Here is a 27927-nt window from a genome sequence, read left to right on the forward strand (position 1 = left end):
TTTCCTTCGTGCAATCTAATCTAATCTGATGTAACGAGATGATGGCAAATGGTATGCTTTTAATGAAGGCCAAGTCTCTCTGCTTACAAGTAAGAAGGTCAAGTGTAATTCACTTTCCCTGCTTGCTTTCCGCTTCACCCCTCCAGGTTTTAAACCTCTTCCTGGCTCTCCTCCTGAGCTCATTCAGCGCCGACAACCTGGCGGCGACTGACGAGGACAGCGAGATGAACAACCTGCAGATCGCCGTGGGCCGGATCCAGCGGGGCGTCGCGTTCCTCAAATCCGCGTTCCGGCAGTTCCTCCAGAGCCTCTGCTTTGGCGGCGGCGGGAAGGGCTGCGGCCTGGCGGAGGAGACCAAAACGCTGGATGAGCTGCACAGCAACGGCAAGGGCAACTGCGTCTCCAACCACACGTCGGTGGAGATCACCAAAGACCCCAGCGTGGTGTACGTGACAGAGGGAAACGGGCGCCCGGGAGGAGGGCTGGTGGTCGGGCTCGGGCTCGGCGGCGACTCCGCGGAGAAGTTCCCGGACGACGAGTGCGACTACATGTCGTTCATCCACAACCCCAGCCTGACGGTCACGGTGCCCATCGCGGTGGGCGAGTCGGACTTCGAGAACCCCAACACGGAGGAATTCAGCAGCGACTCGTCGGACGTGGAGGACAGCATAGAGGTAAAGGAGGGGGGGGGACTTTGGCCAGACGTCTCCGTCGGCGCGTAGGAAAAATGTCTTTGAGTCACACAGCTTACGTACCTGAAGAGCTTCTTCATATGCGTGACAGCTAAACAGCCAACGCGAGCCGCTCGGTGCTTAAATGTCAAGATTTGCATAGAGATGTCCTCTTTCAGAACGGTTTCCAGCAGTCGGGGGGGGGGTTTGAAAATAACATCCCCCGCTGACTCATTTGTTCATATCACAGTTCATGTTGTGCTGCAGAGCGAATCCTCTCCAGACAAGAAAGCCGTGACAAATATGAACATGAATAATAATACCGATAAAATAGCGGTTCATCAGTGTCAGCGGCCAGCAAATCACCTGCTAGAAGGGACTACTTTGTCAACACTTGCACGCTTTTTTTCGTAATTCATCGCCAATAAAATCCAGTGGGAGGATTTGCTGTTCAGCGTCGCCAGGCTGACAGCGACCACTGAGACTCAGTGTGGGTGTGGTGCCAGCCCCATGCGATTCAAAAGTACCCAGTAATATTAATGCCCACACAAGCGATTAGTTGACTAAGAGAGGGCAGCCTTACTCCCTACTGATCTCGGCCTTCCTTTGGCCAGGGAGTTCTGAACTGGGATCATTTTGCACTAGATTTATTATTCTTTAGTCTGACATTTTTTTCGGTCATGGAGCTTGATCAAATCAGAAAAAAGACCGAAAACGCGTGGTTATTCGCTGATCACCCTGTAAGCCTGACGTATCCTTTATTGTCACAATAAATACCAATGTCGCTTCAAGACACTAACATCACAGTTCTTCAGCGTGAGCTAGTGGTTAAAATAATCTGCATAGAGTAGAATTACAACGAAAAAAATGTGTATTTGGTGAAGGTCAATCATCTAGTTTTTGAGAGTCTAGAATAAATTGAGGGAGTTTTTACACGTTTAACAAGTAATTCTGCAGAAAACATTTGCTGTATCCTTAATAGTAAATATTAATGTACACCTTTCAATTGACACCATAAACATTTGCTGTGTCTTTGAGTATAAAAAAAAGGAAGATGCTTTCAGGAAAATTGCTCCCACTGTGTCCCTGTGGCTGCCCAGTGGGAGCCCACTTTGAGCATGTATGCTGGCTTTCTGGTGTCTTTGACTTACTCTGTTTAACCCCCCCCATTTGTTATTGCAGCTGTGTCACAGACGCTCTCAAGGTTGTCAGTCAGAGGACAATTGTAAGACCACTTTATTGTACCATAGCACTAACCATGAGGACTGCCTATGCCATTTACAGACAAACAACACATTCTCTCATACATTCAATGGATTGCCCATTTTCGTTCTTTGCCTGGTCTGCCCTCCGCCCCACCCGACCCCCCTCTTTCTCCCCGACCCTACCTTCTTTTGTTTTACACCTCCCCTACTCCATACAGAAACCCATGCAGCGCTGTAATCTTTGTCCCTTAACCCCTCCCCCCCTCCTCCCCATCATTATTTATCTCAAGCATCGGGTTACAAACCATTGGGAATGACCAACGCCACCGTCTCCCATCGATAGATCAACTCCTCCAACATGATCTTTGCTTTTGATTTCATTGCTTGGTTTTGACTTGAGGAAGAGGAGAAGAAAAAAAAAAGAGATGAAGGGAATTTTGCCGTTTTTCGACAAAATTCATTGGTCTGGTTCATAGCACGAGCATACATACACACATCCAGGAATACTTGTACGGGCTGTATCTGTTTTCTGTCATATAGTGGAATGATGAAAGATTCTTCTCGGAATATTTCCCAAGGATATCATTTTTAAACACAAATGAATCATCACAGATTTTGGCAGGGGGGGGGGGCGAAACAGATAACACATGGCAGTTTACTGTATACTCAGACTTATTTGTGATGAACAAATCATTTATTTGCGTTTTATCCGGCTTAAATTTGAGATCAAAGAAACTGTGCTACCAGAAGCCGCTTCTTTCCATTCCGTCCTCTCGCGAATTTTAAGCAAACTTTTGACATTTTGCAAAACGGAGAAATGCATATTAGGTGGCTTTTCCATCTGATTCGGAGTGATTAAACGAGGCTTCATCAGAGGTTGAGCCGACTACTTGTGGCCTTGAAGAAAACGTTGTCTCGGCCATCTGATCATAACCAACCTTTCTATAAGGGAAACACGCAGAGATGGTATTCAGGAGGTTTTAATTGTCCTCTTATGTCAGCTAGCCATGTTTAATGCCGTCTGGAGACGAAAGCTATTTACATAAAGGGGAAAGAGCTCATCACTTGCGTCATTTAATGTTTGCTACATCAAAACAGAAATTTGGTTACGGCAAAAAACACCTCTTTCCACTAAACTTTGCGCAAACACAGCAAAACCTGCCCAATAAAAGCAACGCGAGGGCTCAGACTAATCTGCACCCAGACGAGCTAGAATGGGTCTCTTCGCTGAAGGAGAGAAAGGTGAAACCGGAAGGGAGACAGCCCCTTGTGAGCAGCATGCTTCCATCCCCCCCCCCCCCCCCCCCCCACACACACACCGTATTAGCTGGGTCCCACGGCAATCAGAGCTGCTGCACTGTCTACGATGACATGTTCCTGTACTCCACGCGCCAGGCAGGAGGCCTCACGACACCAAAAAGTCTCACCATCTGCAGACGATGTTGTGATGTACATTAGCGCAAAAGAACACTGCGCTTGAGGGGTTTCAGTGGAGCGCTACCAGGGTCAGATGAGACCCAGCAGCAGCAGCAGCATTTGGGTTGCACATTGCTGAGGAGAAGGGACAAACACCGTCGAGGAGCAGACATAGTCCTGTATGTGATCTGGGCCTTCAAGGGTGCTAATTCAACATGTTTAATGAGTAGGAACACAAACAAAGAGAGCGTCCACATGCTGTCTTATAAACAGTGCACAGTGCTGGTTTTTGCTGGTAAGCTAATGTTGTCATCCGTCTACGACACAAACAGAAGAAGCTTGTACACTGCTTTCAAGGAATGGAAATAAGGTGTTTTCATGTCCCTCGGAAAAATGTTCAGCCGATTCTAGCTTGGTGGGTGAGGAATCATTATTCGCAGGAGCAAATTTTGGTAACAGGCCTTTTAAATTGAAGACAGATGGATGTGGAGTCATTTTTCAGAGGGCATGAAAATACTTGGGCACACGTTCTGCTTGGTACTATTTCAGGCTTGGATTGATAATGCACTGGAATACTGCATGCACTCTTCCTCGTATGGAGGTCACATCAAACGTACCCACAGTGCATTTCCGTACTGCCAACCTCCACATGCCATGTGTTGCCACATGATCTGATTTGAGCCATCAGATAAATCTCATTTCAAAGCCTGTAGGTACATTTGATCAATGCTGCATGTGGTGATGATGATGATGATGATGAAACAATGACATTTAAGAGCCCAACTTTGTGAGCTATCACAGTGCCTAGTCTCCACACCAAGGTGTTAGTAGCTGTGGCACATGAGTACATGTGAGCGGAGAGTCACAATGGTAACCAGCTCAGATGGTTGGCTCCTTGGAGCGGTGAACCCTTCGCGGGCCCTCACTGTAACGCTGTCTCTCTCCCCCCACCCCCGCCTTCTCCCTTGGCCGCGCAGAAGCTCGACGTAGAGCCCCAGCGCCTGAGCTCATCGGAGGGGAGCACGGTGGACATCCGCCCCCCGGGAGACGGGGTGGACTCGGTGGAGCTGGAGCCGGAGGAATCCCTGGAACCGGAGGCCTGCTTCACGGAGGGTGAGAAGGGACGCTAGGGTGATAGGCAGGGTGAATGATGAGGTGGGAGGAGGTACAGAGCAGAGAAGGTGCCCCCGCAGCGCACTCACAGAATGTGCATGTGCACGCTCACCGCTGAGTGGCAGTGAACACAAATGCTCAGCAGGACAGAAAGAGAAGTGGTCCGTGGGATTGCCTTGTAATGTGACGTGACATTTAGTCTGACAATGGTCCAGTGCAGTCCTGAGTCTGAGAGTACGTCCTCAGCCTTTCATCAGTCAGCCAGACAGCGCACAATGTGATGTTTATTTATCTGGTTTAATGGCACCAAAGCAGCATTGGATTGCATTAATTTAGCCAGATTTCAATTGTTGTTACCATGGATTTGAATGGAAACTGTTTCAACGAGGTAACGAAAGGTGACTGAGGGAGGGATGGTGTTTTAGTGTTAATCATTGGTTGTCCTCCCCACTACCGCCCCCCCCCCCCCCTGGCCCCCATCCCTGTGTGCAGGCTGCCTGATCAGGTTCCCGTGCTGCCAAATCGATGAGGAGGAAGAGCATTTTAAGCGCTGGTGGACCCTCAGGAAAACCTGCTTTATCATAGTGGAGCACAACTGGTTTGAATCCTTCATCATATTCATGATCCTGCTAAGCAGCGGAGCGCTGGTAAGTGGGTGCTTTACCCTCCTTTTTGTTACCCAATGTTATTTTTGATAATATATGCACATTTTCAATTTTCAATATTTGACTATACAAAATAAAAGCCGAAAAAACTCCCCGTTTGTTCCCTTCTGCGCAGGCGTTCGAGGACATTTACATTGAGCAGCGGAAGACCATTAAAATCGTGCTGGAGTACGCGGACAAGGTTTTCACTTACATCTTCATCCTGGAAATGCTGCTGAAGTGGGTGGCCTACGGCTTCGTCAAGTATTTCACCAACGCCTGGTGCTGGCTGGACTTTCTCATTGTAGACGTATGTATAAAGCGAGAACACATCAAAATAAAGCTTCCGATCTTGCTCTCAAAGATGACTACGACTTCGAAGATGTCTAAGTTTGACATTTTGGGAAATTGCATACGTGCTTTCTTGTTGTGAGTTGGATGCGAAAAACTTGAAACAAACCATATTTTAATGCTAATTATGTAGATAGAGCAAGGATGCTATTAGCGTAGCATTATTTGGGGGAAAGTAAGAAGGTTATTCTTAACCAGTGAGCCTCAGAGGCTGTAGTGTTGAGCTCTGGAGCAGAGACTACATATTAGAAGTGGACGTAGCCCCAGTGAAGCCACCCATTGGTTTGTGTCCCGCGGTTTTTAAGGCCTCATGTTCAGCTTTTTGAACAGCCACCCTGGATTTTTGGCAAAGGGACTAAGTAGGCATCTGCTGGCCTTTAGAAAGAATGCAGGTTTCGTTTTCCAACTCTTGTTTGCAACTGAACCGTTCTGAAGAAAGCAAATGAGACCAGATCTTCCAAAATGTTCAACAATTCCTTTCATGCTTATTAACGCTGATATAAATAAGTGAGTGTGTCCGCAAGTCATTGCTCATCTTTGCCACTACTCTTTATCAAAGATTCAGATTTCAGGGCCACTTCTGTTATTCCTTTTTAATGACTTTAAATGATTTATTATGTCTTTAATTGTGTGGAGACTTCTGAATCATTAATGCCTGATGAACTCTTAGCCCTTCACCAGGCAGAGGAACCTCTATTCCTCATCTTTCACCCTGCCTGTCTCCATCATCCTCGTGTCCTAGGTGTCCCTGGTGAGCCTCGTAGCGAACGCTCTGGGCTACTCTGAGCTAACCGCCATCAAATCTCTGAGGACACTGCGAGCCCTCCGGCCCCTGAGGGCGCTGTCTCGGTTTGAGGGCATGAGGGTAAGGACATCTTGGAATAACAACGACACGGAAACGATTTGAATTAAGTTGTTGATGAACAATGTCATTATGAAATGTTTATGGTTTATGTTTAAGGTTTAAGTTTTTTTTTTTTTTTTTACATATGTCCGTAGCACTGCTAGGAAAACACTACAGTATAATTTATCTTTCCAGTTCAAGAACTTTTTGCTGTGTGTTAAATGGTTTCAGCTTCTTATTGGGCCTGAATGTATATCTGCACGCTTATGACAACTTCTGCAGAGCTCTCTTTTCCTTGCAATTCACCATTGTGCTTCTTCTCTCCGCATGACTTTCTTCACATTGTGTCAACGGATTATTATATATATCGCTGTTCTGACGTTGCTTGTGTGGTGCCTTCGACCTGTAATTTTTTTCTTTGTTGTGTGTCTTTTTTTCATTTACAGTCAAACAAAATGTTGTGACTTCATCCCGCCTCTCTAAGGTTTTTTTCTGTTTTGCTTTTTACCTATAAAATGTGAACTTTCACCTTTCCACCTTCTTCTTTGCACGTTGTTAAATTCTCTCTGTAGCTGGTGTTAAGAGCTTTACGTGTGCAGCTTTGACTAATATAGTTAGTGCCATTTTTTAAAATCAGTCCTGTGCTGTTGTTTCTGAAAGGCGTAGCGTTAGCGCTACTGCCCAATCAAACCAAAGTGTCCACGTCTTTTTAGAGATCAGTGAAGTGATTAGATTGTCATGGCTACCCATCACAAATCAAGCAGCCCTTTGTATTTTCGGCGAGTGGAGACTTGCGGCTGCCCCCCCAGGAGTGTGCTGAGATTGTCCGTGTGCTTGGACCTCTCCAGGTCGTGGTCAACGCGCTGCTGGGGGCCATTCCCTCCATCATGAACGTGCTGCTGGTCTGCCTCATCTTCTGGCTCATCTTCAGCATCATGGGCGTCAACCTGTTCGCGGGGAAGTACTACTACTGCGTCAACACCACCACGGATTTGGTGTTCCCCCTCGACGTGGTCAACAACATGACGGAGTGTCTGAACCTGGCGAACGACAGCGCGCGCTGGAAGAACGTCAAGATCAACTTTGACAACGTGGGGGCCGGCTACCTGGCTCTGCTGCAAGTGGTGGGTCACAGTATGCGCATGTGTTTAGTGTGTGTGTGTGTGGGGGGGTAATGTCTCTAAGAAATGGGTAAATGCATTATTTGTTTAAGAACGTGCCCCTGAGAATTACTTAACCTGACTTGCATGCTAAAATATCATGCAATCTCATAAAATGTATCAATTTAACACTTTGTAGGCTGCGTATTTAAAATAGATCATTTTTCATTAAAAATGTCTAAGTCAGCTGTACAAAATTAAATAATTTTGATATTCCAATATAGTGAAAATTAAATAACTATAAAAATGTTGCACAGGACAACAAATGGATTAGTGAACATTGTAATGATACCCAACCATATTAAAAGAGCTGAAGTTGAGTTAATAAAAAAAGTGTATAACAAGGAAGCTAAGTGAGACCCCCCCAGTGCTCTAAATGACAGCCATGCAGAAGAGCTGAGGATGCGTGAGACGATCCCCTCCCCATCCAGACTGACTCCTCTTGTATCCGTTTTTCAGGCAACCTTTAAGGGGTGGATGGACATCATGTACGCAGCGGTGGACTCTCGAGATGTAAGTCGCCGGGCATCACGAACAGAGGCAGTGTGTAGCTAGAGGAATGAAAACCAATAACTTGTGTAATCTCGCTTTCATCCAGGTGGAGGATCAGCCCGAATACGAAGTGAACTTGTACATGTACCTCTACTTTGTCATCTTCATTATCTTCGGCTCCTTCTTTACCCTCAACCTGTTCATCGGCGTCATCATCGACAACTTCAACCAGCAGAAGAAGAAGATAAGTTCAACGTTGTTTTTATCCGTCGGACAACGGGCACATGCACACGCACGCACGCACACGACAGATTCAAAAGCAAAGAGAAGGTTTATTCTTCTTTAATAAACAGTCAAACTTAGGTACGTCCTCCAGTCCACCGATGCCGTCCTTTGCTTGGCTCGGTGTTTACAGCTGGGTGCTCGCCTCCAGTCATCTCCCTCGCCAGCCGTGTGCTCTGGCTTTTTAAAGCCCTGCTACAATCAAGTAGCTCAAGCACCTACAGCTGGGTGTGCAGTGAGGCGTTCTGGGGGCTGTGGTGTGTGGACCGGCGGCCATTTTGGGGTGGGGCAGCCTTTGTGGGAACGTAGCAGCCTTGAACCACTTGTCCCTTTGTGAATCCACAAGATATAAACACACAAACACACACACACAGATATGCAGAGTCACAGTTAATGCAGCCTGGATGCCTTACTGCAGTTAATGCCATCTACGACTTGACGCACCAACTTGTGTATCAATTGGTGTGTTCAGCCCCCCCCCCCCCAAGCTCCCGGCGTCACGCAGATGGTCGACACCAGTCCACCCCTCCAGTCAGGCGTCACACACTCAGTGAGCAGAGTGTGGAGAGTGTGATGCGTGCCTCTTGTGACACATTATGAGAGAGGGGAGGAATTCATTGCTGGTTAGTGACAGCACAGTGACTAGAATTTGGATTTATCTGGAGATAAATTACAGAAGTGCATCTTCGTCATGACAGCTCTTCCCACCATGCTGAAATGGGGCGATGGTGGCTCATGGAGTAGTGTGATGCGCTGGGAGCCGCAAGGTTGGCGGTTCAAATCCCAGCTGCTCCATGTGTCACGTCGAAGTGTCCCTGAGCAAGACACCTAAACCCTAATTGCTCCCCAGGAAAAATGTAAGCCATGGGTTATAATGCATTGTAAGTCGCTTTGGATAAAGGCGTCAGGTAAATGACACAATGTAATGAAAGGCGTCAGCCTGCCGATCAATGTAAGGGATGACAAATCCTTGATATCCACAGATGTGTTAAAGTAACACTAATGCTATTCAGTTAACAAAGTAGAACTGTCCCGCTATGAAGCTTAAAAATCTTTAATCCCTAAAGAGCACTGGCTCCAGAGGCGTTCCTCAGGAATTGCTCACGTGTTGCTGTGACACCACAAGACACCTTACTAGTGCTTTGAAAAAAGGGAATAGGTTTTCTTTTTTTAACTAAATTTAGTCTTTGTCTGTCTGGAATATTTCTTGTCGGTATGGTTACAAAATGAACCCTCATCCAAAAACAATTTTTTCTTTGTTGATTGATCCATTAATTGTTGAAATTCTGAACCTAGAAGAGAACCTAGCACCTAGAAGTTTAATACTGTGATACCATATCTGATATTTGCTAGGCACATAGTGACTTTCCTCGATGTGGTTGTAACCAAGTTCTTTTGTTCTTCCCTATTTACTTTGGAGGTCAGGACATCTTCATGACAGAAGAGCAGAAGAAATACTACAACGCCATGAAGAAGTTGGGCTCCAAGAAACCACAGAAACCGATACCTCGGCCGGCGGTATGTTTCTATTTAATCAAGGAGCACAGCCGCCCGTAGGTGCGCAATTGTCTCCTGATCCCTTTGCCCCCCTTTGTCCTCTCAGAATGCATTCCAAGGCTGCGTGTTCGACTGCATCACAAAGCAGGCCTTCGATATCGTGATCATGATCCTCATCTGCCTCAACATGGTGACCATGATGGTGGAGACGGACAACCAGACCAAGGAAATGGACAAAACACTCTACCGGATCAACCTGGTCTTCATCGTGCTCTTCACTGGGGAGTGCATGCTCAAGATGATCTCCTTGCGTCACTATTACTTCACCATCGGCTGGAACATATTTGACTTTGTGGTGGTGATCCTGTCCATCGTAGGTAAGGAGATCCTTTGGGTGCTTGTTTTTTTTCCAGTGGATTATCTGTAAAAGGGTATGCAGCGTTTAATTTTTTTACTTATTATTCATTTGCAGGCATGTTTTTATCCGAAATTATTGAAAAGTACTTTGTGTCCCCGACGCTGTTCCGAGTGATCCGTCTGGCCCGGATAGGCCGCATCCTCCGACTCATCAAAGGGGCCAAGGGTATCCGGACGCTCCTCTTCGCCCTGATGATGTCGCTGCCCGCTCTGTTCAACATTGGCCTCCTCCTCTTCCTCGTCATGTTCATCTACGCCATCTTCGGCATGTCCAACTTTGCCTACGTCAAGCACGAGGCGGGCATCGACGACATGTTCAACTTTGAGACGTTCGGGAACAGCATGATCTGCTTGTTCCAGATCACCACGTCGGCCGGGTGGGACGGACTGATGGCGCCCATCCTCAACAAGAGGGAGCCCGACTGCGACAGCGAAATGGAGCACCCGGGCAACAACCACAAGGGCAACTGCGGAAACCCGTCGGTTGCCATCTTCTTCTTCGTCAGCTACATCATCATCTGCTTCTTGATCGTGGTTAACATGTATATCGCCGTCATCCTGGAGAACTTCAGCGTGGCGACAGAGGAGAGCGCCGAGCCGCTGAGCGAGGACGACTTTGAGATGTTCTACGAGGTGTGGGAGCGCTTCGACCCCGACGCCACGCAGTTCATGGAATATAGCAAGCTCTCTGACTTTGCCGACGCCCTGGACCCGCCGCTGCGCATGGCCAAGCCCAACATGCTCCACCTGATCTCCATGGACCTGCCGATGGTGAGCGGCGAGCGCATCCACTGCCTCGACATCCTGTTTGCCTTCACCAAGCGAGTGCTAGGCGAGAGCGGCGAGATGGACGTCCTGCGCGGGCAAATGGAGGAGCGCTTCATGGCCTCCAACCCGTCCAAGGTGTCCTACGAGCCCATCACCACCACCCTGCGCCGCAAACAAGAGGACATGGCGGCCGTAATTATCCAGCGAGCCTTCCGTCACTACAAGATCCGCCTGGCCATGAAGAAGGCTTCCGCCATCTACAAGGAGCGGCTGAAGGAGGGAGCCCGCGACCCCGACAAGGACTTGATGGTCATCGGCAAGTTCCCCGAGAACTCCACCTCCGAGAAAACAGACATGACACCCTCGACGGCCTCGCCGCCGTCCTACAACAGCGTGACAAAATCGTACAATGACAAATACGAGAAAGAGAACAGGGAAAAAGAAAACAAAGGTAGAGACAGAAATAAATAGACTTATTAGATAGATAATGCATCAGAGAGGCGAGGGGAAATTTGTTTACAGCTTTTAGAGGGGGTGTGTAGATGTACGCCTGGCTTTTGAAGAGCGCTCCTTCAGGGGGGCGTGACATGCGAGCGTGCTTATGTCCTATGTGAATACGTGGGGGTCTTCTCAGAGACAAAACATTCGGTACAGGAGACACTGTCAGAGGTCAACTGCAAAAAAAGGAAAGCCTCTCTGCACAATGCGCTTGTGAATTTCCTCTTGGTTGTTGTTACTGACACACTTGAGTGTATCATTAAGTAGTCTGTAGCTAGTGCTGCTGCTGCTACTACTATAAATCCAGTGTCTTGAATTTCAACAATCGCTGTATCACTAAACAAGTACTCTGCGTTTTCATCTTTTGTTCTTTTTTTCCGTTCTTTTTTTGGTGACAGTTTCTTTTCTTTTTTTAAAGAAAGAATGTTTTATACTTTTTTGTGTTTTTATTGTGAAAACGTGTCCTCTGCTTTCACTGTTGTAAAATCACCTAGGGTAGACAAAGTCAATGCTGGAAACCTCAACAAGGGTGCACTCGTTGCACCAAGCTGAAACGAAACTGAGCTGCAAAGGACAACTCCTTTGCACTCAGTGCCATCAGTGATTGTTGAACTCTGTATTGTGCTTCTGCCCCCTGCCCATTTCAATGGAAAACACAAGTCTCTGATTACAGAGAAGCTGAATGTATGCAAGGAATGAGACATTTAAAGAAATTGTTGACATTTTGGGGAATGTTCTTAGTTGCTGTTTTAGATGAGAAGATCATTCTTTTAAATATGGCGCTCGTCCCCTTAGCAAAGACGGAAAGCAGCGGAACAGCTAGCCTGACTCGCTCAACAATCCCCCCCCCCAGAGGCTCGCCAATCAACAAGTCGTATCTGGAGCTTTGAGCGTGCACGGAGTTCGCGGCGATATTCTCCAAAACAACAAGGTGCGCACGGACCAAAGATTCAGCGCAGAAAAAGAAAGTGAACAAGTGTTATCGGGAGAAACGCCAGAGGCCGAACATGGAGCTCTTCAATGCTCAGGAGAAAATGTAAGGAAGTGTAAGCTCATACGTCATGTCGGATTTTTATGGACATACCTGTTTTAAAAAAAGTTGAATACCATGTAATCAAGTTTTGACGTGCAAAATATTTACTTAAATGCAGATTGTAAAGATCTCTTAGCTTTTAAAGCATTTTATAGCAACAATTGGTCGTCTTTTTAATTATTGTGATATTTAAAGTAAAAAATCATTCCTCTTTTGCTTCTTAATTCAAGTTAGTGGCTTTTTGACTTTGAATGAAAAGGCCATCATATAGCGGTAAATAAGTGATGACATCACTGACATCCAAAAGTACCTTTAAGTGAAATAAATGGTTGTGGTTTGGGTTGCTTAAACTACAGTTGAACAAGTCAACGTTGACAAACGGACCCAAAACCAGGTTTATATTTATAAGCTCTAGTTGGAGCGAGCCAGGCTAGCTGATACATTAACCCTCGCCAACATGCTAACCCTCGCCGACACGCTAACCCTCGACAACACGCTAACCCTCGGCAACACGCTAACCCTCGACAACACGCTAACCCTTGACAACACGCTAACCCTCGACAACACGCTAACCCTCGGCAACATGCTAACCCTCGACAACACGCTAACCCTTGCCAACATGCTAACCCTTGTCGACATGCTAACCCTCGGCAACACGCTGTTAGCTAACTTAGTAACACAAGTGTTATCCCAATCTACCCATGCACACTCTTGACATTATTATTGACTCTTTTCCGTAAAATGTCAGAAGTATTCCTTAAAATGTGGCGCTCAAATCGTGTCTCCTCCAAAGCATTTGGCCACTATCCTCCCCGAGCTATTGTGAAGGAAGGAACTGAATTTTAAAGACAAATCTTTGTAGCTATCCCATTTACCAATGCTACGAGCAGTGGTACGACTTCCGTGCTGTTTTAAATTGAAAAGCTAGTGGTTTTAATTTACTGGTTTCTACATAATCCAGCTATTCGAGCCCACAGTATGCATCACACTTACTTTTAATGTAAGAGCACTTTTTATCCCACTTCTGTATGTAACACCTCTTCGTACATGTAGATGTGTGTGTGTGTGTGTGTGTGTGTGTGAGACGTGCGTCCACGTGTAAGGGAGAATCTCAATGTCTGTTTCTCAATGTGAGCTTGCGTTTTTGTTTGTGAAATTGGGTGTCCGCGGGTTGCTTTTGTTCCACCGATTATGAATAACATTTATATTGTAGACATGAGTGTATTTTTTCAGTCTTCGAATTTGATTTACATTTTTTAATTTTGTATTTCTTTTGTACTGTAACTCATTACAAACACAGTGAAGTGTCTGGTCCCCACATCTGTAGATTAACCATGAAGCAACCAGTAGCCATCTCTCATTGCGCTTGTAGTGTTTTAGTGAACAGCATGCAAGAAGTGACTACTGTCTGTTCATATGGTCATATAATTTCAAAGCCAAAAGAATAAAGGACATATTTTTTGTAAGTACCTGTTGATTTTTTTCCCGCCTATCCCCCCCTCGGCGCTCGCTTAGTCCGATCGATTCCAGCGGCTCTTCTGTGACGTGCGCTCTTTCGTCTGTGATCCCAGCTGTGACCTTCGGATGAGCAGGATCCTCCGTGTGGTTCAAACATCAATCGTTACAATCGATGTATTAATCATTTACAAATGACCACTTGCCAAAAATGTGACTTCTTTTGCATTGCTTGTTATAATCCAAGATGCAACAACTAAAAACACAAAATCTAGATTTCCAGAATAATGAAGAAAGAGCTGTTTTGCATGCGGGATGCATTCATTGTGAGACGAGAACTCATGTGTTGGAGGAGGTGAGAGCCTCAGCGTATTCGGACGATGCTCTGTTTTCAGTCTGAGGATAATGTGTTGAATCCACAGCGACATTTCCCAGAGACAACAGGCCACAGGGGTAGGTGGGATCAAAACATACATTCAGAAATGGTAAAAGGCAAAAATACCTACAAGTCTGCATTACGAAACATGCTAACTTTTCTTTATTTATAAGCAGTCCCTATATGTATGAATACATTCATGTGTCAACTAATTGGTTCATGCCCAAGTATAGAATGTCGGTAATATTTAATAAAACCCAATTGCAGATGAACAAATCTTGCCATGTGTTAATAAGGTAAATACAATTTGTTGTGTGTTGTGGCTCAGAGTCAGTGGGTAGAGAGGGCTGTTCTTTCACTCAAAAGTTGGCAGTTTAATCCCTGGTGGCTCTCACAGCTTCTGAGTGCTTAGCATTGGTGAAATGCAGAGGTCACGTTTGATATATGTATATTTTTGACGAATGTAATGAGAGTTTTTTTACTACTCAGTATGAGCGTTCAATGTTAATTCTTTACTTAAAATAAAATAAAAAAGATTTGAACTCAAGGTCTAGATTTCTTTCAGGTAGGGATTCTGCTGTGGCTGATCTTTATCATCCCACATATAAATCTAATGCCAATCTAGCATCATCTTGGCGAGCGGAGAGACTGATCTTCATTCGCCGATGAAGGCTACGTGATGCAACTAAAAGCTTAGGAAGTGGAATAGTAAGTGGACCTTGAGTTATATTTGTTTTGATTTGTCAAATTGTAAACTAAGCTGTTTTTCTTCATTTTTAACTCACCCCACACAATGGGAGTCGTCTGCAGCCATAAGGGCGCCCGGGGAGCAGGTAGGGGTCAGGTGCCTTGCTCAGAGACACTTCGACATGGGACATGGAGCAGCCAGGATTCGAACCAACCAGCCAATCTTGCGGTTCCCAGCGCACTCTCTCCTATGTCTGAGGAACAAATTGTTTTTCCTTTAAAGGTGCATTTTAAACGATGCATTCAGTGTCAGACATCTTTAGTGTTTGACACATAGTTGCAGTGTTGAATGTCATCGCGCTTTCACCTACAAGAGCCAGACTGACACTCAGAGGGTGAGGGAGAAAGAGGTGAAAAGCCCAGACCACCCCCAACTAGCAGCAAAGCTCTTACAAACGCTTTGCTGCTCCAGCTTCTCTCCTCCTGTTGCCTGGCAACCAAACATTACAGCTCCCTGCCTGTGATTGATCACCGCCGTCTTTCCCGGAGCTTGCTTACCCACAATTCCTTGCAGGCTATAAAAATTGCTCTCCCCACCCTGCCCTCCCTGCACCAACGCTGGTGGACGCACACCATACCGATTTGATTATCTAAGGAAAGGAAGCCGTCAAGCGATGACCGTGTGATCCACATCGGGATCCAATGAGCGGCACGTAGGTCTGAGGGCCACTTCTGGATGTACATTCAGTCTCAATTGTGCCCAACACCTGCTGCAGTTGTGTGTGTGTGTTTATGCAACAAATGCATGGATGTGTATTTCTATACATCAATAAGGTTAGAACACAATAGCCGCTCTACAAAGACGGTGTTGTTCACTCAGCAGTGCTTCCTAGAGGCAAGAAAGTCATTTCTAACAGGAAGCACCGGTGGGAGCGTGTGAATGAGAATGGGATGGGAGGGGGGCACATCAGTCTCGCAGATAACAGCAGAGGAACAGTGTGCAGTGTGCTTAAAGGGTGGAAGAACACAGATTGCCTTGTAGCAGGAAACATGCAATCAACACATTTACTGAAGTCATACAAAAATAATAAGGTTTAACCCCTTTGTGTTGGAGGATGTCAGTGAGAGAAAACCAGACTCGGTTGTTAGGCAACAGCTGCCCTCTGCTGGTAGACAAATAGAATACTCCGGCTGTGAGCGTCTCTGTTTTCATGGGTAAAACACAAGTGGTAAAACTTAATGAATTAACCTTTGCAATCAGGTGGAGTTACAAAGTGTTTTTTATTCACGTGAAAATGTACAGTTGCTTTAAAAAGAACATGACACATTTTTGGACCCAGTATTGATATTTTGAAAGACGTTAGTTACTTTGACAAAAGCCTTAACTTCTCTGAAAACTTGTTCACGTGACTGTAAAAGGATAAATAACAGAAATAGCAGAGACAACGTATTTAGGCTACTTATATTAGGAAGAATTGTATTTACTAGAATATTTGCAATAGTATATTGTTCACTCCAGGTGGGGTGCTTTGTTCACAGCGTGTTCAAATTACAGTTTGATTTACATACAAGAAGGTAAAAACATGTGTTTTCTTCTCTAAGATAACACAATATTGAGCTTTAGGACAGCGGTGCCATGAGCTGAACGCTAATTGCTCACCATGGAAACGCAAACATTATGATGTTATAGGTCGCTAGCTGCCTTAGCTTAGCATTTGCCGTTTAGCTACCCGAGTCCCAGCTACAGAGCTCAACATGACCACCAGTGTTGTGAATGGTTTGATCCCCAAGTACAGTAAGTAAGAAGCTATGGTCACGCCATCAACAAGCTACACGATGGTCACATGACGTCAAGTCATCACCACAAAGCTTAAAACTCACTAGCGTTCAAAGGTAATGTCTGTAGTTGCCACTTCCTAGCAACTGCCCTTTTTCAAAGCCATTGTTAACCACAGACCACTTGAAATACTCTCCTATATCCGGGTTTTAGTAGTTATTATTGCAGCATTGAGTGTGGCCACGAAATAAACAACTTGCAATTCAATATTTTCTGCTACTTTGAGAAATTTGAAAATGCGTTGTACACGATCATGACCTAGGATGTCCGCTTAATGTGATACACAAACGGGTTCCTTCTTTGACACACATCCAACAGACACAAAGCAACATTAGCGTTCATATCTCTGTCCACCTGACGAATGTCAGTCCAATATTCAACCCAGATGTTTAAATCTCCAACCACTCCTGAGGGAAATATGTGTCTCTGTAGCTGCTAAATGCTCCACCAGCTTTACCAACAAGCTTGCTAGAGTCAGGGAAGGCTTGCTAGCCGCTACCGGATAGCGATTGGCATGTAATGAGATTTATCGGGGAAATTGGTTCATCCGGCTTAAAATTAAGCCGTGGGAGCTGTGACCAAAAACCAAAACAATGAGTTGAGGGATGCCAAAGTGCTCCGTGGAGCTTAGGGGGGCAGCGGGGTCCGGCTCAATTGTGACTCCTTCAACATGTAGTCAAGAGATCCAATAATTATATAAACACATTTAGAAGTTTCATTAAGGAATGTGCGACATTATTCAAATCCCCCCCAACATTTAGCTTCTGAGATGTATTGACAAATTTGACAACTTTAAAGAAAGATATTTAGTACAAATTAGAACAGATATTTGTGTTGATAGTAACTGCCAGTGTTTTGCCCAAAAATTGTTTATCCTTTCACAGTCTCAAGTAAACTGAACACATGCAGACAGGCATTGAAGAAACATCAGCAGCAACGATGAGACACCAACACAGTGGAAAATAATGCAAGAATACGAGCACCTCGAAATCTTGGTTCGTTATAGATGCCAGTCAGGAGACATGCTGGAATGATCAAAGACTTCGCAAGAGGGCACAAATGATGCTCCACATAGTTACGAGTGCAGCACAGAAACACTGTTTTATTGAGCTTTGTCAATGAACATCTTTAACTTTATTCAACCAACAATCTTAAAAAGGAGACATATTGAACCCAGATTAAATAGACCTCTTCTAAGGCTTCCGTTGCAAAGTCTGCATGACTCATTCCCTCTTTGGAAGTGCACTTCTACAGAATAAATCGATGGTTTAGGTACGCGATTTGTGAATCAAGATTTCCAGACATGACCCCCCCCCCACGCCCCCCCCTCCGAAACCTTCCAGTCAGATGCTGCCTGAGCTGGACATGTCTGTGATTTGGTCGGTGCCTCCTTGCCTCGGCAGTCCTAGTTGCTCCTTCACCAGCTCCTTACTTTCTCCCCCCCCTCCCCCCCTTCCGGAGCCTGGGTCTGTGAGTCATGGCGGTCCGGATTGTTGTTGTGGGGGAACCGAGAGCAGTCCGGTGGGGGCGGGGAGGCTGTCGTAGGCGTCCACTTGTGAGCAAGTCTGGGGACTGGGGGCCTTGGGGAAATGGCTCTGCTGCTCTGTCTGGCGGCGGAGTTTGGGGTTTATCTCAGACTCTAATGCGGCCTCTACTGTGGGGAGTGTTGGGGGGGCGATGGGGACACTTTTACCGAGGAAAGCAGGAGTGCCGTTTACTGCACTGTCTATCTGATAATGCTGCATGGGGGGAGTGTTGTGGAAGGGGTGGCCAAGGCTCACGTTGGAGTAACTCAGCACAGAGGGAAGCGGGACAGAGTAGGGTGGAGGACTCGTTCCGTGCAATGTGCAATCCCAGTCTTCCTCTTCGTCTTCCTCTTCGTCGTCATCGTCCTCCTCGTCATCCTCGTCGTCCTCGTCCTCCTCTTCCTCCTCGACGTCCTCGGGGTCGATCGTTCCCAAGCTGTGGGTGCTGCAGTCCGACAGCCCACTGCAAACGCTGCTGCCGTCCTCGTCGTCCTCATAAGCCTCATCGTCCTCTTCATCTTCCTCCTCCTCTTCTTCCTCCTCCTCTTCGCCTAGATGTGAATCCGACTCGCCTGTGTTCTGGAGGTGCATGATGGGAATGTGTGGCGTAGCACTCATCAAGGGGAACTGTAGGTTCGGCTGCTGCTGCTGGACCAAGGAGGAGTCGCCATGGTAACCGTTGCCATTGGTTACAAGCTGCTGCTCCGTCTGCTGCTGCCCCTGATGATGCTGCTGGTGCTGCTGCTCCTCGCGGCTCTTCTCCAGTTCCAGCTTCATGATGGTGTGCAGGAAGTGGGTGCGCACCCGGACCGGGTTGAACTCCAGCCGCCCCGTGTTGTTGCTACAGCCATCTTTGGTGCAGCCACAAGGGAAGGACATGCGGTCCACCTGAGGACAGGAAAAGACTCAACAGTGTAGAGCAGCAGTGACCGAAAAGGTGAATTCAGCTGCCAATCACAGCCCGTCATGCTTGTTGAAATGCAGCAGAATCCACTCTGGGTGTTATATGTATATAATTACACACCTTAATGCAGTAGAACTCAGGTTATCTCTCTAGTTATCTACTTTATTCTCAAGGCTTTTCATTATTTGGTTATGCAAATCCTCTCAGACCTTGTAAAATATGTTTAGAATGCATATTCCCTAAAACAGGTTTGCTTTTTCCAAGACTTAACACTTATAAATATCAGGTTTTCAAGAACCAGAGTGTCGTGCATGTGAGCTTTCAGAGTGGGGGCAGTACAGCACAAGAAGGAAATGTTAGACGGCACTAATTATTGGATTCTTAAAACTTACTTTGGGCTACTGTTTTGTTATGCCAAAAAAACGAAGGGCTAATTAAACTACTAATAAATGTATAGAGATATGTGTACTGCTTTCAGTTGGAAACGAACAACACTTTAGTATTATAGATGGGCCTCACCACAGTTCCATTTACCTGGCACTTAATGCCGGCCAGGCTGCAAGCACAGGTCTCCGGGTCGCAGGTCCCCCGGCAACGGCACCCACACTCCTCTCGAGACACGCGGAGGGCGCGCAGATCGTGCTTCTCCTCCACGTCGAGGCGTCGGACCCCCGAGGAGCGCAGCAGGGCCCGGCGCCTCCTGGTAGTCAGCGGCTGCAGGAAGAAGTAGTCGTCCACCTCGGTGTTGTCCACATCCAGGTCGTCTTCGGATATGTCATCCAGGGTCAGGGTGTCCGCCTCCACAGATGGCACTGTGCCATTTTTAGTCAGCTGGAGGACAGAAAAAAGAATGTTTGGACCAAAAGTGTACGCCTACAAGAACATCTACGGCCTTGGGATATTCCAATGTGAGAAGAGCGGTTGGCGGAAAATTGGCTTCGCATGTACCCAACCAATACCTTCCTTAAAAACAGTACGGGCTTTTTGATGTATGTGTAAAATGAGGCTTTACTGTGCCGTGCCACTGACTTTGAGTTTGATGGCGTTGAGTTTCTCCTTTTTGAGGTGATCCCTCAACATAATTCGGTGGCTCCGTTTCTGCTCCATGGCGAACTCCCGCAGGGTGAAGCGCCTCACCCCGCTGTGACGTGGCGACATGCCCAAGGTGCTGCCCCCCTGCGTGGGCACGGTGGTGAATCCCTGCCGACGGTTGAAGTAGTACACCGTCACGCTCTCAAAGTGCACGTTGCGACCCCGCAGTCTCTTTGACTGCTGCTGGAGAGTAGCTGAGACGGGTATGAGAAGACATGGAAGAAAAAGTACTTGGTGCACAATTCAAACAGTTTCAGTTTCCTGGGTGAAAGCGTATTCGCCATGATACGTCAAAAGCAAACAAAATCCTCAACAAAGTGCTTTCCCCTTGTCACATAATTCACAAAACAGTTGTATTTTATGGGAACGTACGTAAGGGCTGCTTTGAATATATGTGACCCAGTGGCAACCGCTATTCTTATTGTTAATAATTTTAAAAAAATGAAATTTCTTAAACGATCCCTATCTATTGTACCAAAAACACCCGAGCTGGGGCTTCTGTCAGAAGCGGTGTGGTAATAACGTGGTCTTACAGTCCAGCAGCCCAGAGGGGACGGAGTGGTTGAGACTATCGCTGCTGTTGCCGCTGTCGCTGCAGGAAACGTCATCATCGGAGCCCTGCAGGGACAGGTAAGGGGGCGGGCCCTCCTCCAGCTTCCTCTTCAGGATCCCACTCATCTTGAGGCTCCTCTAACTGGTCGCACCTGTACAAAGTCCATGGGTCACAACAGATGTAAGCCAGGGTGAAGATGATACTAATGACCAACCGAAATAACTTAAAGTTAATAATAGGAGCTGGTGGAGAACAAAAACAGAGATAAAAGAGAACGTGAATCTTGAACTCACATTGTTAAGGAAGACAGAAAATATGTGTGTAATTTTGCTCTTAAACTCTTGCATGTGTAAATAGGTCAATTTTTTCTGGGTGCAAAAAAAAAGGTTTTTAGCCTGTAGATACCTCCCTAGTTCATTGAGTTTTAGCATGGAAGTGGGAATTACTCCACATTAGCACTGTATTTATTCTGACATGACCAACATATTCCATTGTGAAATCAGGCTGTCAGTTTCCTTCTGAATTGCTGTGTAAAAAACTTTTGTACAGCAGAATCTGCATAATTCTCACATTATTACCAAAAAATGATTCTTCAAACAAAGATATTGGGCTGCAAAATGTTTTTTACAGTAGGCAAAAGTACTTTTTTTTCTTCAGCCCATGCCCTTTTTTTGTATTTAAGGAGTTGAAATGACCAATATATTTATAGTATTTTATTTTATTTTTTGGAAGAATACATTTTGCAATAAAATAATGACTTCAGCCCAGTAAATAGCTCAACCAACCTGTTTTTTAAGTTAATTGGGTTATGCAAAGGTTGGCAGCACACCATAATGTTCCAATATGTGACTTTATAAAACTTTGTGAAATCGAAAGAAGACCGGAGTCAAAACAAATATTTACACTCATTAGGGATTGAATTAACCGATATTACACATTGGTTGCTTTTATTGTGAATAAGTGTCTGGCAACACTTCTGATAAGATATGATCTGCACGCATGGTCAGCCTTTTGCACTTTGTCGTCAATTTCAAATGTGTAAAAATAAAAACCATACTGTTGAGCTGACTGGACCAGTGGAGGATTACATCACATGCAGCAGAGCCGAATGCTGGGCCAAGCTTCTCCTCTCTGGCAGGCTTTGTCTCCTTCCTCTTACTGCAATACTAGTATGCCCTTACAGGCTTATCGTCATGCTCCATTTTTGAATGATTAGTTCCCCTCCGGTTACTCTCCATCCAAACAGGACTCCAGGCTTACAGCTTGTGGGGAGTAATTAACTGCCAACATTGTGCAAAGTAACATATCTCCATCTATTTGATGGCACAGTCTGCTGCAGTTTTTTTTCTCCCTTGGATCCAGGAGAGTCCCACCCCCCCCCCCCCCCCACACACACACACACACCCGTGCCACCCATGCCTCTTGACACACACACATGCGTTAAACCTCCCACTCAACCGTGCATGTCCCTGTGCAAAACAACCACCGACAGGGGGATTCTCATTGACAAACGCGTACCGGCATCAACCCGGTGCCCGGGACGGAGACCCGCAGCACCTGCGCTGCTGCATGCAGAAGAAGAAGAAGAAGAAGAAGAAGAAGAGAAGAGGAGGAGGAGGAGGAGAGAGGAGAGAGGCTTCCTGTGAGCCTGTCTGACCGCCACTGACCTGTTTCCTCGGCTCGCCTTTTGGTTTCCAGGAAGTCCTCTCGAGTCTCTCCTGCGCATCACACAGCGCTCCGCCAGCAGCAGCCAAACATGTGTCGTGATGATGCAGCGAGCGCTGCCATGATGCCCGCCTCTCTCTCTCTCACTCTCTCCCTCTCTCCCCCTCTCTCTCTCTCTCTGTCCTCACAAAGACTGGTTAGCTCGATGCTGCTGCCGGTTGGAGCGCTGGAGCTTGACTGAGGTAAAGCAAGCCCTACGAGAGAGAGAGAGAGGGGGGGCGGCGGGGGGGGGGGGGGGGGGGGGGGGGGAGTATGTGGTGGTGCATATGATGGGGTGGGGGTGTAAAAGTGTGGATTGAAACACCTCTTATCCCACCGTCTAAAGGGGAATTGTTAACACTAATGTGTTGGTAATAGTTTCTACAATTATCTCGACGTGTCATCTTGGTTTTTCTCCACCACAATATTTGATTTCTCACATTGTTCGGGATTTCTGCTTTGTTATGTTTTTTTTCATGAAGCTAATTTGAAATGGAAATTGATAGCACAGACAGAAAGACAAAAAGAAACGAAATGAAGCAGACTAGTTTTAAAACATTAAATTAACCTAGTTTTTGGCTAAGTCTAAGGCACTGGGCACTCCTTTAGGACACATTCACACTGCTATAGGACACACTCCTTTAGGACACATTCACACTGCTATAGGACACACTCCTTTAGGACACATTCACACTGCTATAGGACACACTCCTTTAGGACACATTCACACTGCTATAGGACACACTCCTTTAGGACACATTCACACTGCTATAGGACACACTCCTTTAGGACACATTCACACTGCTATAGGACACACTCCTTTAGGGCACATTCACACTGCTATAGGACACACTCCTTTAGGGCACATTCACACTGCTATAGGACACACTCCTTTAGGGCACATTCACACTGCTATAGGACACACTCCTTTAGGGCACATTCACACTGCTATAGGACACACTCCTTTAGGACACATTCACACTGCTATAGGACACACTCCTTTAGGACACATTCACACTGCTATAGGACACACTCCTTTAGGGCACATTCACACTGCTATAGGACACACTCCTTTAGGACACATTCACACTGCTATAGGACACACTCCTTTAGGACACATTCACACTGCTATAGGACACACTCCTTTAGGACACATTCACACTGCTATAGGACACACTCCTTTAGGACACATTCACACTGCTATAGGACACACTCCTTTAGGACACATTCACACTGCTATAGGACACACTCCTTTAGGACACATTCACACTGCTATAGGACACACTCCTTTAGGACACATTCACACTGCTATAGGACACACTCCTTTAGGACACATTCACACTGCTATAGGACACACTCCTTTAGGGCACATTCACACTGCTATAGGACACACTCCTTTAGGGCACATTCACACTGCTATAGGACACACTCCTTTAGGACACATTCACACTGCTATAGGACACACTCCTTTAGGACACATTCACACTGCTATAGGACACACTCCTTTAGGACACATTCACACTGCTATAGGACACACTCCTTTAGGGCACATTCACACTGCTATAGGACACACTCCTTTAGGGCACATTCACACTGCTATAGGACACACTCCTTTAGGACACATTCACACTGCTATAGGACACACTCCTTTAGGACACATTCACACTGCTATAGGACACACTCCTTTAGGGCACATTCACACTGCTATAGGACACACTCCTTTAGGACACATTCACACTGCTATAGGACACACTCCTTTAGGACACATTCACACTGCTATAGGACACACTCCTTTAGGACACATTCACACTGCTATAGGACACACTCCTTTAGGGCACATTCACACTGCTATAGGACACACTCCTTTAGGGCACATTCACACTGCTATAGGACACACTCCTTTAGGACACATTCACACTGCTATAGGACACACTCCTTTAGGACACATTCACACTGCTATAGGACACACTCCTTTAGGACACATTCACACTGCTATAGGACACACTCCTTTAGGACACATTCACACTGCTATAGGACACACTCCTTTAGGGCACATTCACACTGCTATAGGACACACTCCTTTAGGGCACATTCACACTGCTATAGGACACACTCCTTTAGGGCACATTCACACTGCTATAGGACACACTCCTTTAGGGCACATTCACACTGCTATAGGACACACTCCTTTAGGACACATTCACACTGCTATAGGACACACTCCTTTAGGGCACATTCACACTGCTATAGGACACACTCCTTTAGGGCACATTCACACTGCTATAGGACACACTCCTTTAGGGCACATTCACACTGCTATAGGACACACTCCTTTAGGACACATTCACACTGCTATAGGACACACTCCTTTAGGACACATTCACACTGCTATAGGACACACTCCTTTAGGACACATTCACACTGCTATAGGACACACTCCTTTAGGACACATTCACACTGCTATAGGACACACTCCTTTAGGACACATTCACACTGCTATAGGACACACTCCTTTAGGACACATTCACACTGCTATAGGACACACTCCTTTAGGGCACATTCACACTGCTATAGGACACACTCCTTTAGGACACATTCACACTGCTATAGGACACACTCCTTTAGGACACATTCACACTGCTATAGGACACACTCCTTTAGGACACATTCACACTGCTATAGGACACACTCCTTTAGGACACATTCACACTGCTATAGGACACACTCCTTTAGGACACATTCACACTGCTATAGGACACACTCCTTTAGGGCACATTCACACTGCTATAGGACACACTCCTTTAGGGCACATTCACACTGCTATAGGACACACTCCTTTAGGGCACATTCACACTGCTATAGGACACACTCCTTTAGGGCACATTCACACTGCTATAGGACACACTCCTTTAGGGCACATTCACACTGCTATAGGACACACTCCTTTAGGACACATTCACACTGCTATAGGACACACTCCTTTAGGGCACATTCACACTGCTATAGGACACACTCCTTTAGGGCACATTCACACTGCTATAGGACACACTCCTTTAGGACACATTCACACTGCTATAGGACACACTCCTTTAGGACACATTCACACTGCTATAGGACACACTCCTTTAGGACACATTCACACTGCTATAGGACACACTCCTTTAGGACACATTCACACTGCTATAGGACACACTCCTTTAGGACACATTCACACTGCTATAGGACACACTCCTTTAGGACACATTCACACTGCTATAGGACACACTCCTTTAGGGCACATTCACACTGCTATAGGACACACTCCTTTAGGGCACATTCACACTGCTATAGGACACACTCCTTTAGGACACATTCACACTGCTATAGGACACACTCCTTTAGGACACATTCACACTGCTATAGGACACACTCCTTTAGGACACATTCACACTGCTATAGGACACACTCCTTTAGGACACATTCACACTGCTATAGGACACACTCCTTTAGGACACATTCACACTGCTATAGGACACACTCCTTTAGGGCACATTCACACTGCTATAGGACACACTCCTTTAGGACACATTCACACTGCTATAGGACACACTCCTTTAGGACACATTCACACTGCTATAGGACACACTCCTTTAGGACACATTCACACTGCTATAGGACACACTCCTTTAGGACACATTCACACTGCTATAGGACACACTCCTTTAGGACACATTCACACTGCTATAGGACACACTCCTTTAGGACACATTCACACTGCTATAGGACACACTCCTTTAGGGCACATTCACACTGCTATAGGACACACTCCTTTAGGACACATTCACACTGCTATAGGACACACTCCTTTAGGACACATTCACACTGCTATAGGACACACTCCTTTAGGACACATTCACACTGCTATAGGACACACTCCTTTAGGGCACATTCACACTGCTATAGGACACACTCCTTTAGGGCACATTCACACTGCTATAGGACACACTCCTTTAGGACACATTCACACTGCTATAGGACACACTCCTTTAGGACACATTCACACTGCTATAGGACACACTCCTTTAGGGCACATTCACACTGCTATAGGACACAGTCGTTTAGGACACACTCTTTTAGGACACACTCCTTTAAGACGGACTCATTTAGGACACACACGCTCTTTGGGACGTGGATGGAAGGAACAAACCCATGTGGTCCTTTTGGGCTGTAGTATATATATGTAAAAAAAAATCTTGACATTGAAATTATTTGATCATTTCGGTATTTGGTATCAAATGATTTCATATTAGGTTAAACTAACAAAACCCTAATAATACTTCATATTAAAAGATGAGATGGCACTGTTTTGCTACCTAGCTAAGCTATAGCGCTTGTTGAACTTCCTTCCGTCTAATTCCATTCAGTTCCTTCTAAATACACACTCTGGTTCTGAAGCTGGCTGGAAGGGTGACTTTTCAAGCACAGCAGACACGTGGAAGGGCCAACTAGTCGCAAATGTCAATTAAACGACACAGCGGGAAGCAGGACATGCACAAGACAAATGGGCCAACTGTGCCTATCGCAATCAACACAATACACCGTAGCTTGTGTTGTTTCAGAGTCATTTTTCTACAGTGAGAGATGAAATGGACCACCCAGATACCCACTGCTTGAATCCTAAATGAAAAGTGCAATTGACTAAAATTGCATAGAGCTGACGCACACATGCTGCTATAAAGGAATTACCCACAACTCTTAGCAATGTGCCATTGGACGCAGCGCTGCCACTGGAACATGGAAGCCTAAATGTCAACAAAGATACACACTTTAATCATGGCATATTCAATTTATACAAAAACATGAAGGCTATAAGGTTCCCACTGCTCAGAATGCACACAAACCCAGCTCTAACTCCGTCCCTAAAAACTGGAGCACTCGTTATACACCTCGCGCTTTGGAAGGTTGCTATGAATATGAAGCTCAATCCAAAACGATGTGATCAACCAGCCCACCCCACCCCCGAAAGCCCCAAACATCGTTGCTATAGTAATAGCTAGACCCTGAATGTTCCACCTTCCCATTAGAGCCGAGCTCGGCTGAAAAATATTTTAAAAAATTAAGCTGCCAGGAGCCTTAGCCTTGAGGTGGTGCAGTGTACTGTACGCAGTGAGAGAGAGAGGCAGAGAGTTTGTGTGTTACCGAAAATCCTCTGTCTGGAAGACATTTTATTTTTTTCTATTGCAGCACATACGAAGTGGGGAAACAGCCTGGACTGAGTTGTTCACTGAGGTTTACAGGCTTTGTGACCAACAAAAAACACACCGCTTTGCTGTTGTGATTGGTGCATTTTTGGGTGTCAGCAGTACAGCAAATATTCATAATACAGCCAATTATAGCCTCACGTGGCAATCAGGAAAGTCCAC

At 46.0% G+C, this 27927-nt stretch overlaps 2 protein-coding genes across 6 annotated transcripts in view; one reads left to right on the forward strand and one right to left on the reverse strand.

Moving 5' to 3' along the window:
- Positions 1 to 13857, forward strand: part of scn1lab (sodium channel, voltage-gated, type I like, alpha b) — a 30710-nt gene extending 16853 nt beyond the window's left edge. For all 4 annotated transcript variants that reach the window (XM_062561352.1, XM_062561351.1, XM_062561353.1 and 1 more), the window contains 11 exons: positions 147 to 674; positions 4270 to 4405; positions 4898 to 5052; positions 5186 to 5359; positions 6143 to 6265; positions 7093 to 7368; positions 7864 to 7917; positions 8003 to 8140; positions 9592 to 9696; positions 9782 to 10052; positions 10148 to 13857. In XM_062561352.1, the coding sequence (XP_062417336.1) occupies positions 147 to 674; positions 4270 to 4405; positions 4898 to 5052; positions 5186 to 5359; positions 6143 to 6265; positions 7093 to 7368; positions 7864 to 7917; positions 8003 to 8140; positions 9592 to 9696; positions 9782 to 10052; positions 10148 to 11331 (3144 nt within the window). In that variant the 3' untranslated portion in view covers positions 11332 to 13857. The remainder of the gene's footprint in view (positions 1 to 146; positions 675 to 4269; positions 4406 to 4897; positions 5053 to 5185; positions 5360 to 6142; positions 6266 to 7092; positions 7369 to 7863; positions 7918 to 8002; positions 8141 to 9591; positions 9697 to 9781; positions 10053 to 10147) is intronic.
- A 3964-nt stretch (positions 13858 to 17821) lies between these two features.
- LOC119218318 (cysteine/serine-rich nuclear protein 3-like) lies at positions 17822 to 22678 on the reverse strand. Of its 2 annotated transcripts, none has more exons than XM_037472676.2 (5): positions 22489 to 22678; positions 20802 to 20972; positions 20206 to 20462; positions 19711 to 20007; positions 17822 to 19160 (listed from the first exon to the last, which is right to left on the reverse strand). In XM_037472676.2, the coding sequence occupies exons 2-5, from the start codon at positions 20944 to 20946 to the stop codon at positions 18222 to 18224; spliced, it is 1638 nt and encodes a 545-aa protein (XP_037328573.2). In that variant the 5' UTR covers positions 20947 to 20972; positions 22489 to 22678; the 3' UTR covers positions 17822 to 18221. The 2 variants fall into 2 exon arrangements, with proteins under 2 accessions (XP_037328573.2, XP_037328564.2); XM_037472667.2 differs by having other exon boundaries at positions 19696 to 20007; positions 22489 to 22677.
- Between the last annotated feature and the right edge of the window lie 5249 nt (positions 22679 to 27927).

The sequence above is a fragment of the Pungitius pungitius genome, chromosome 3 (genome assembly GCF_949316345.1).
Source record: "Pungitius pungitius chromosome 3, fPunPun2.1, whole genome shotgun sequence".
Classification (NCBI taxonomy): domain Eukaryota; kingdom Metazoa; phylum Chordata; class Actinopteri; order Perciformes; family Gasterosteidae; genus Pungitius; species Pungitius pungitius.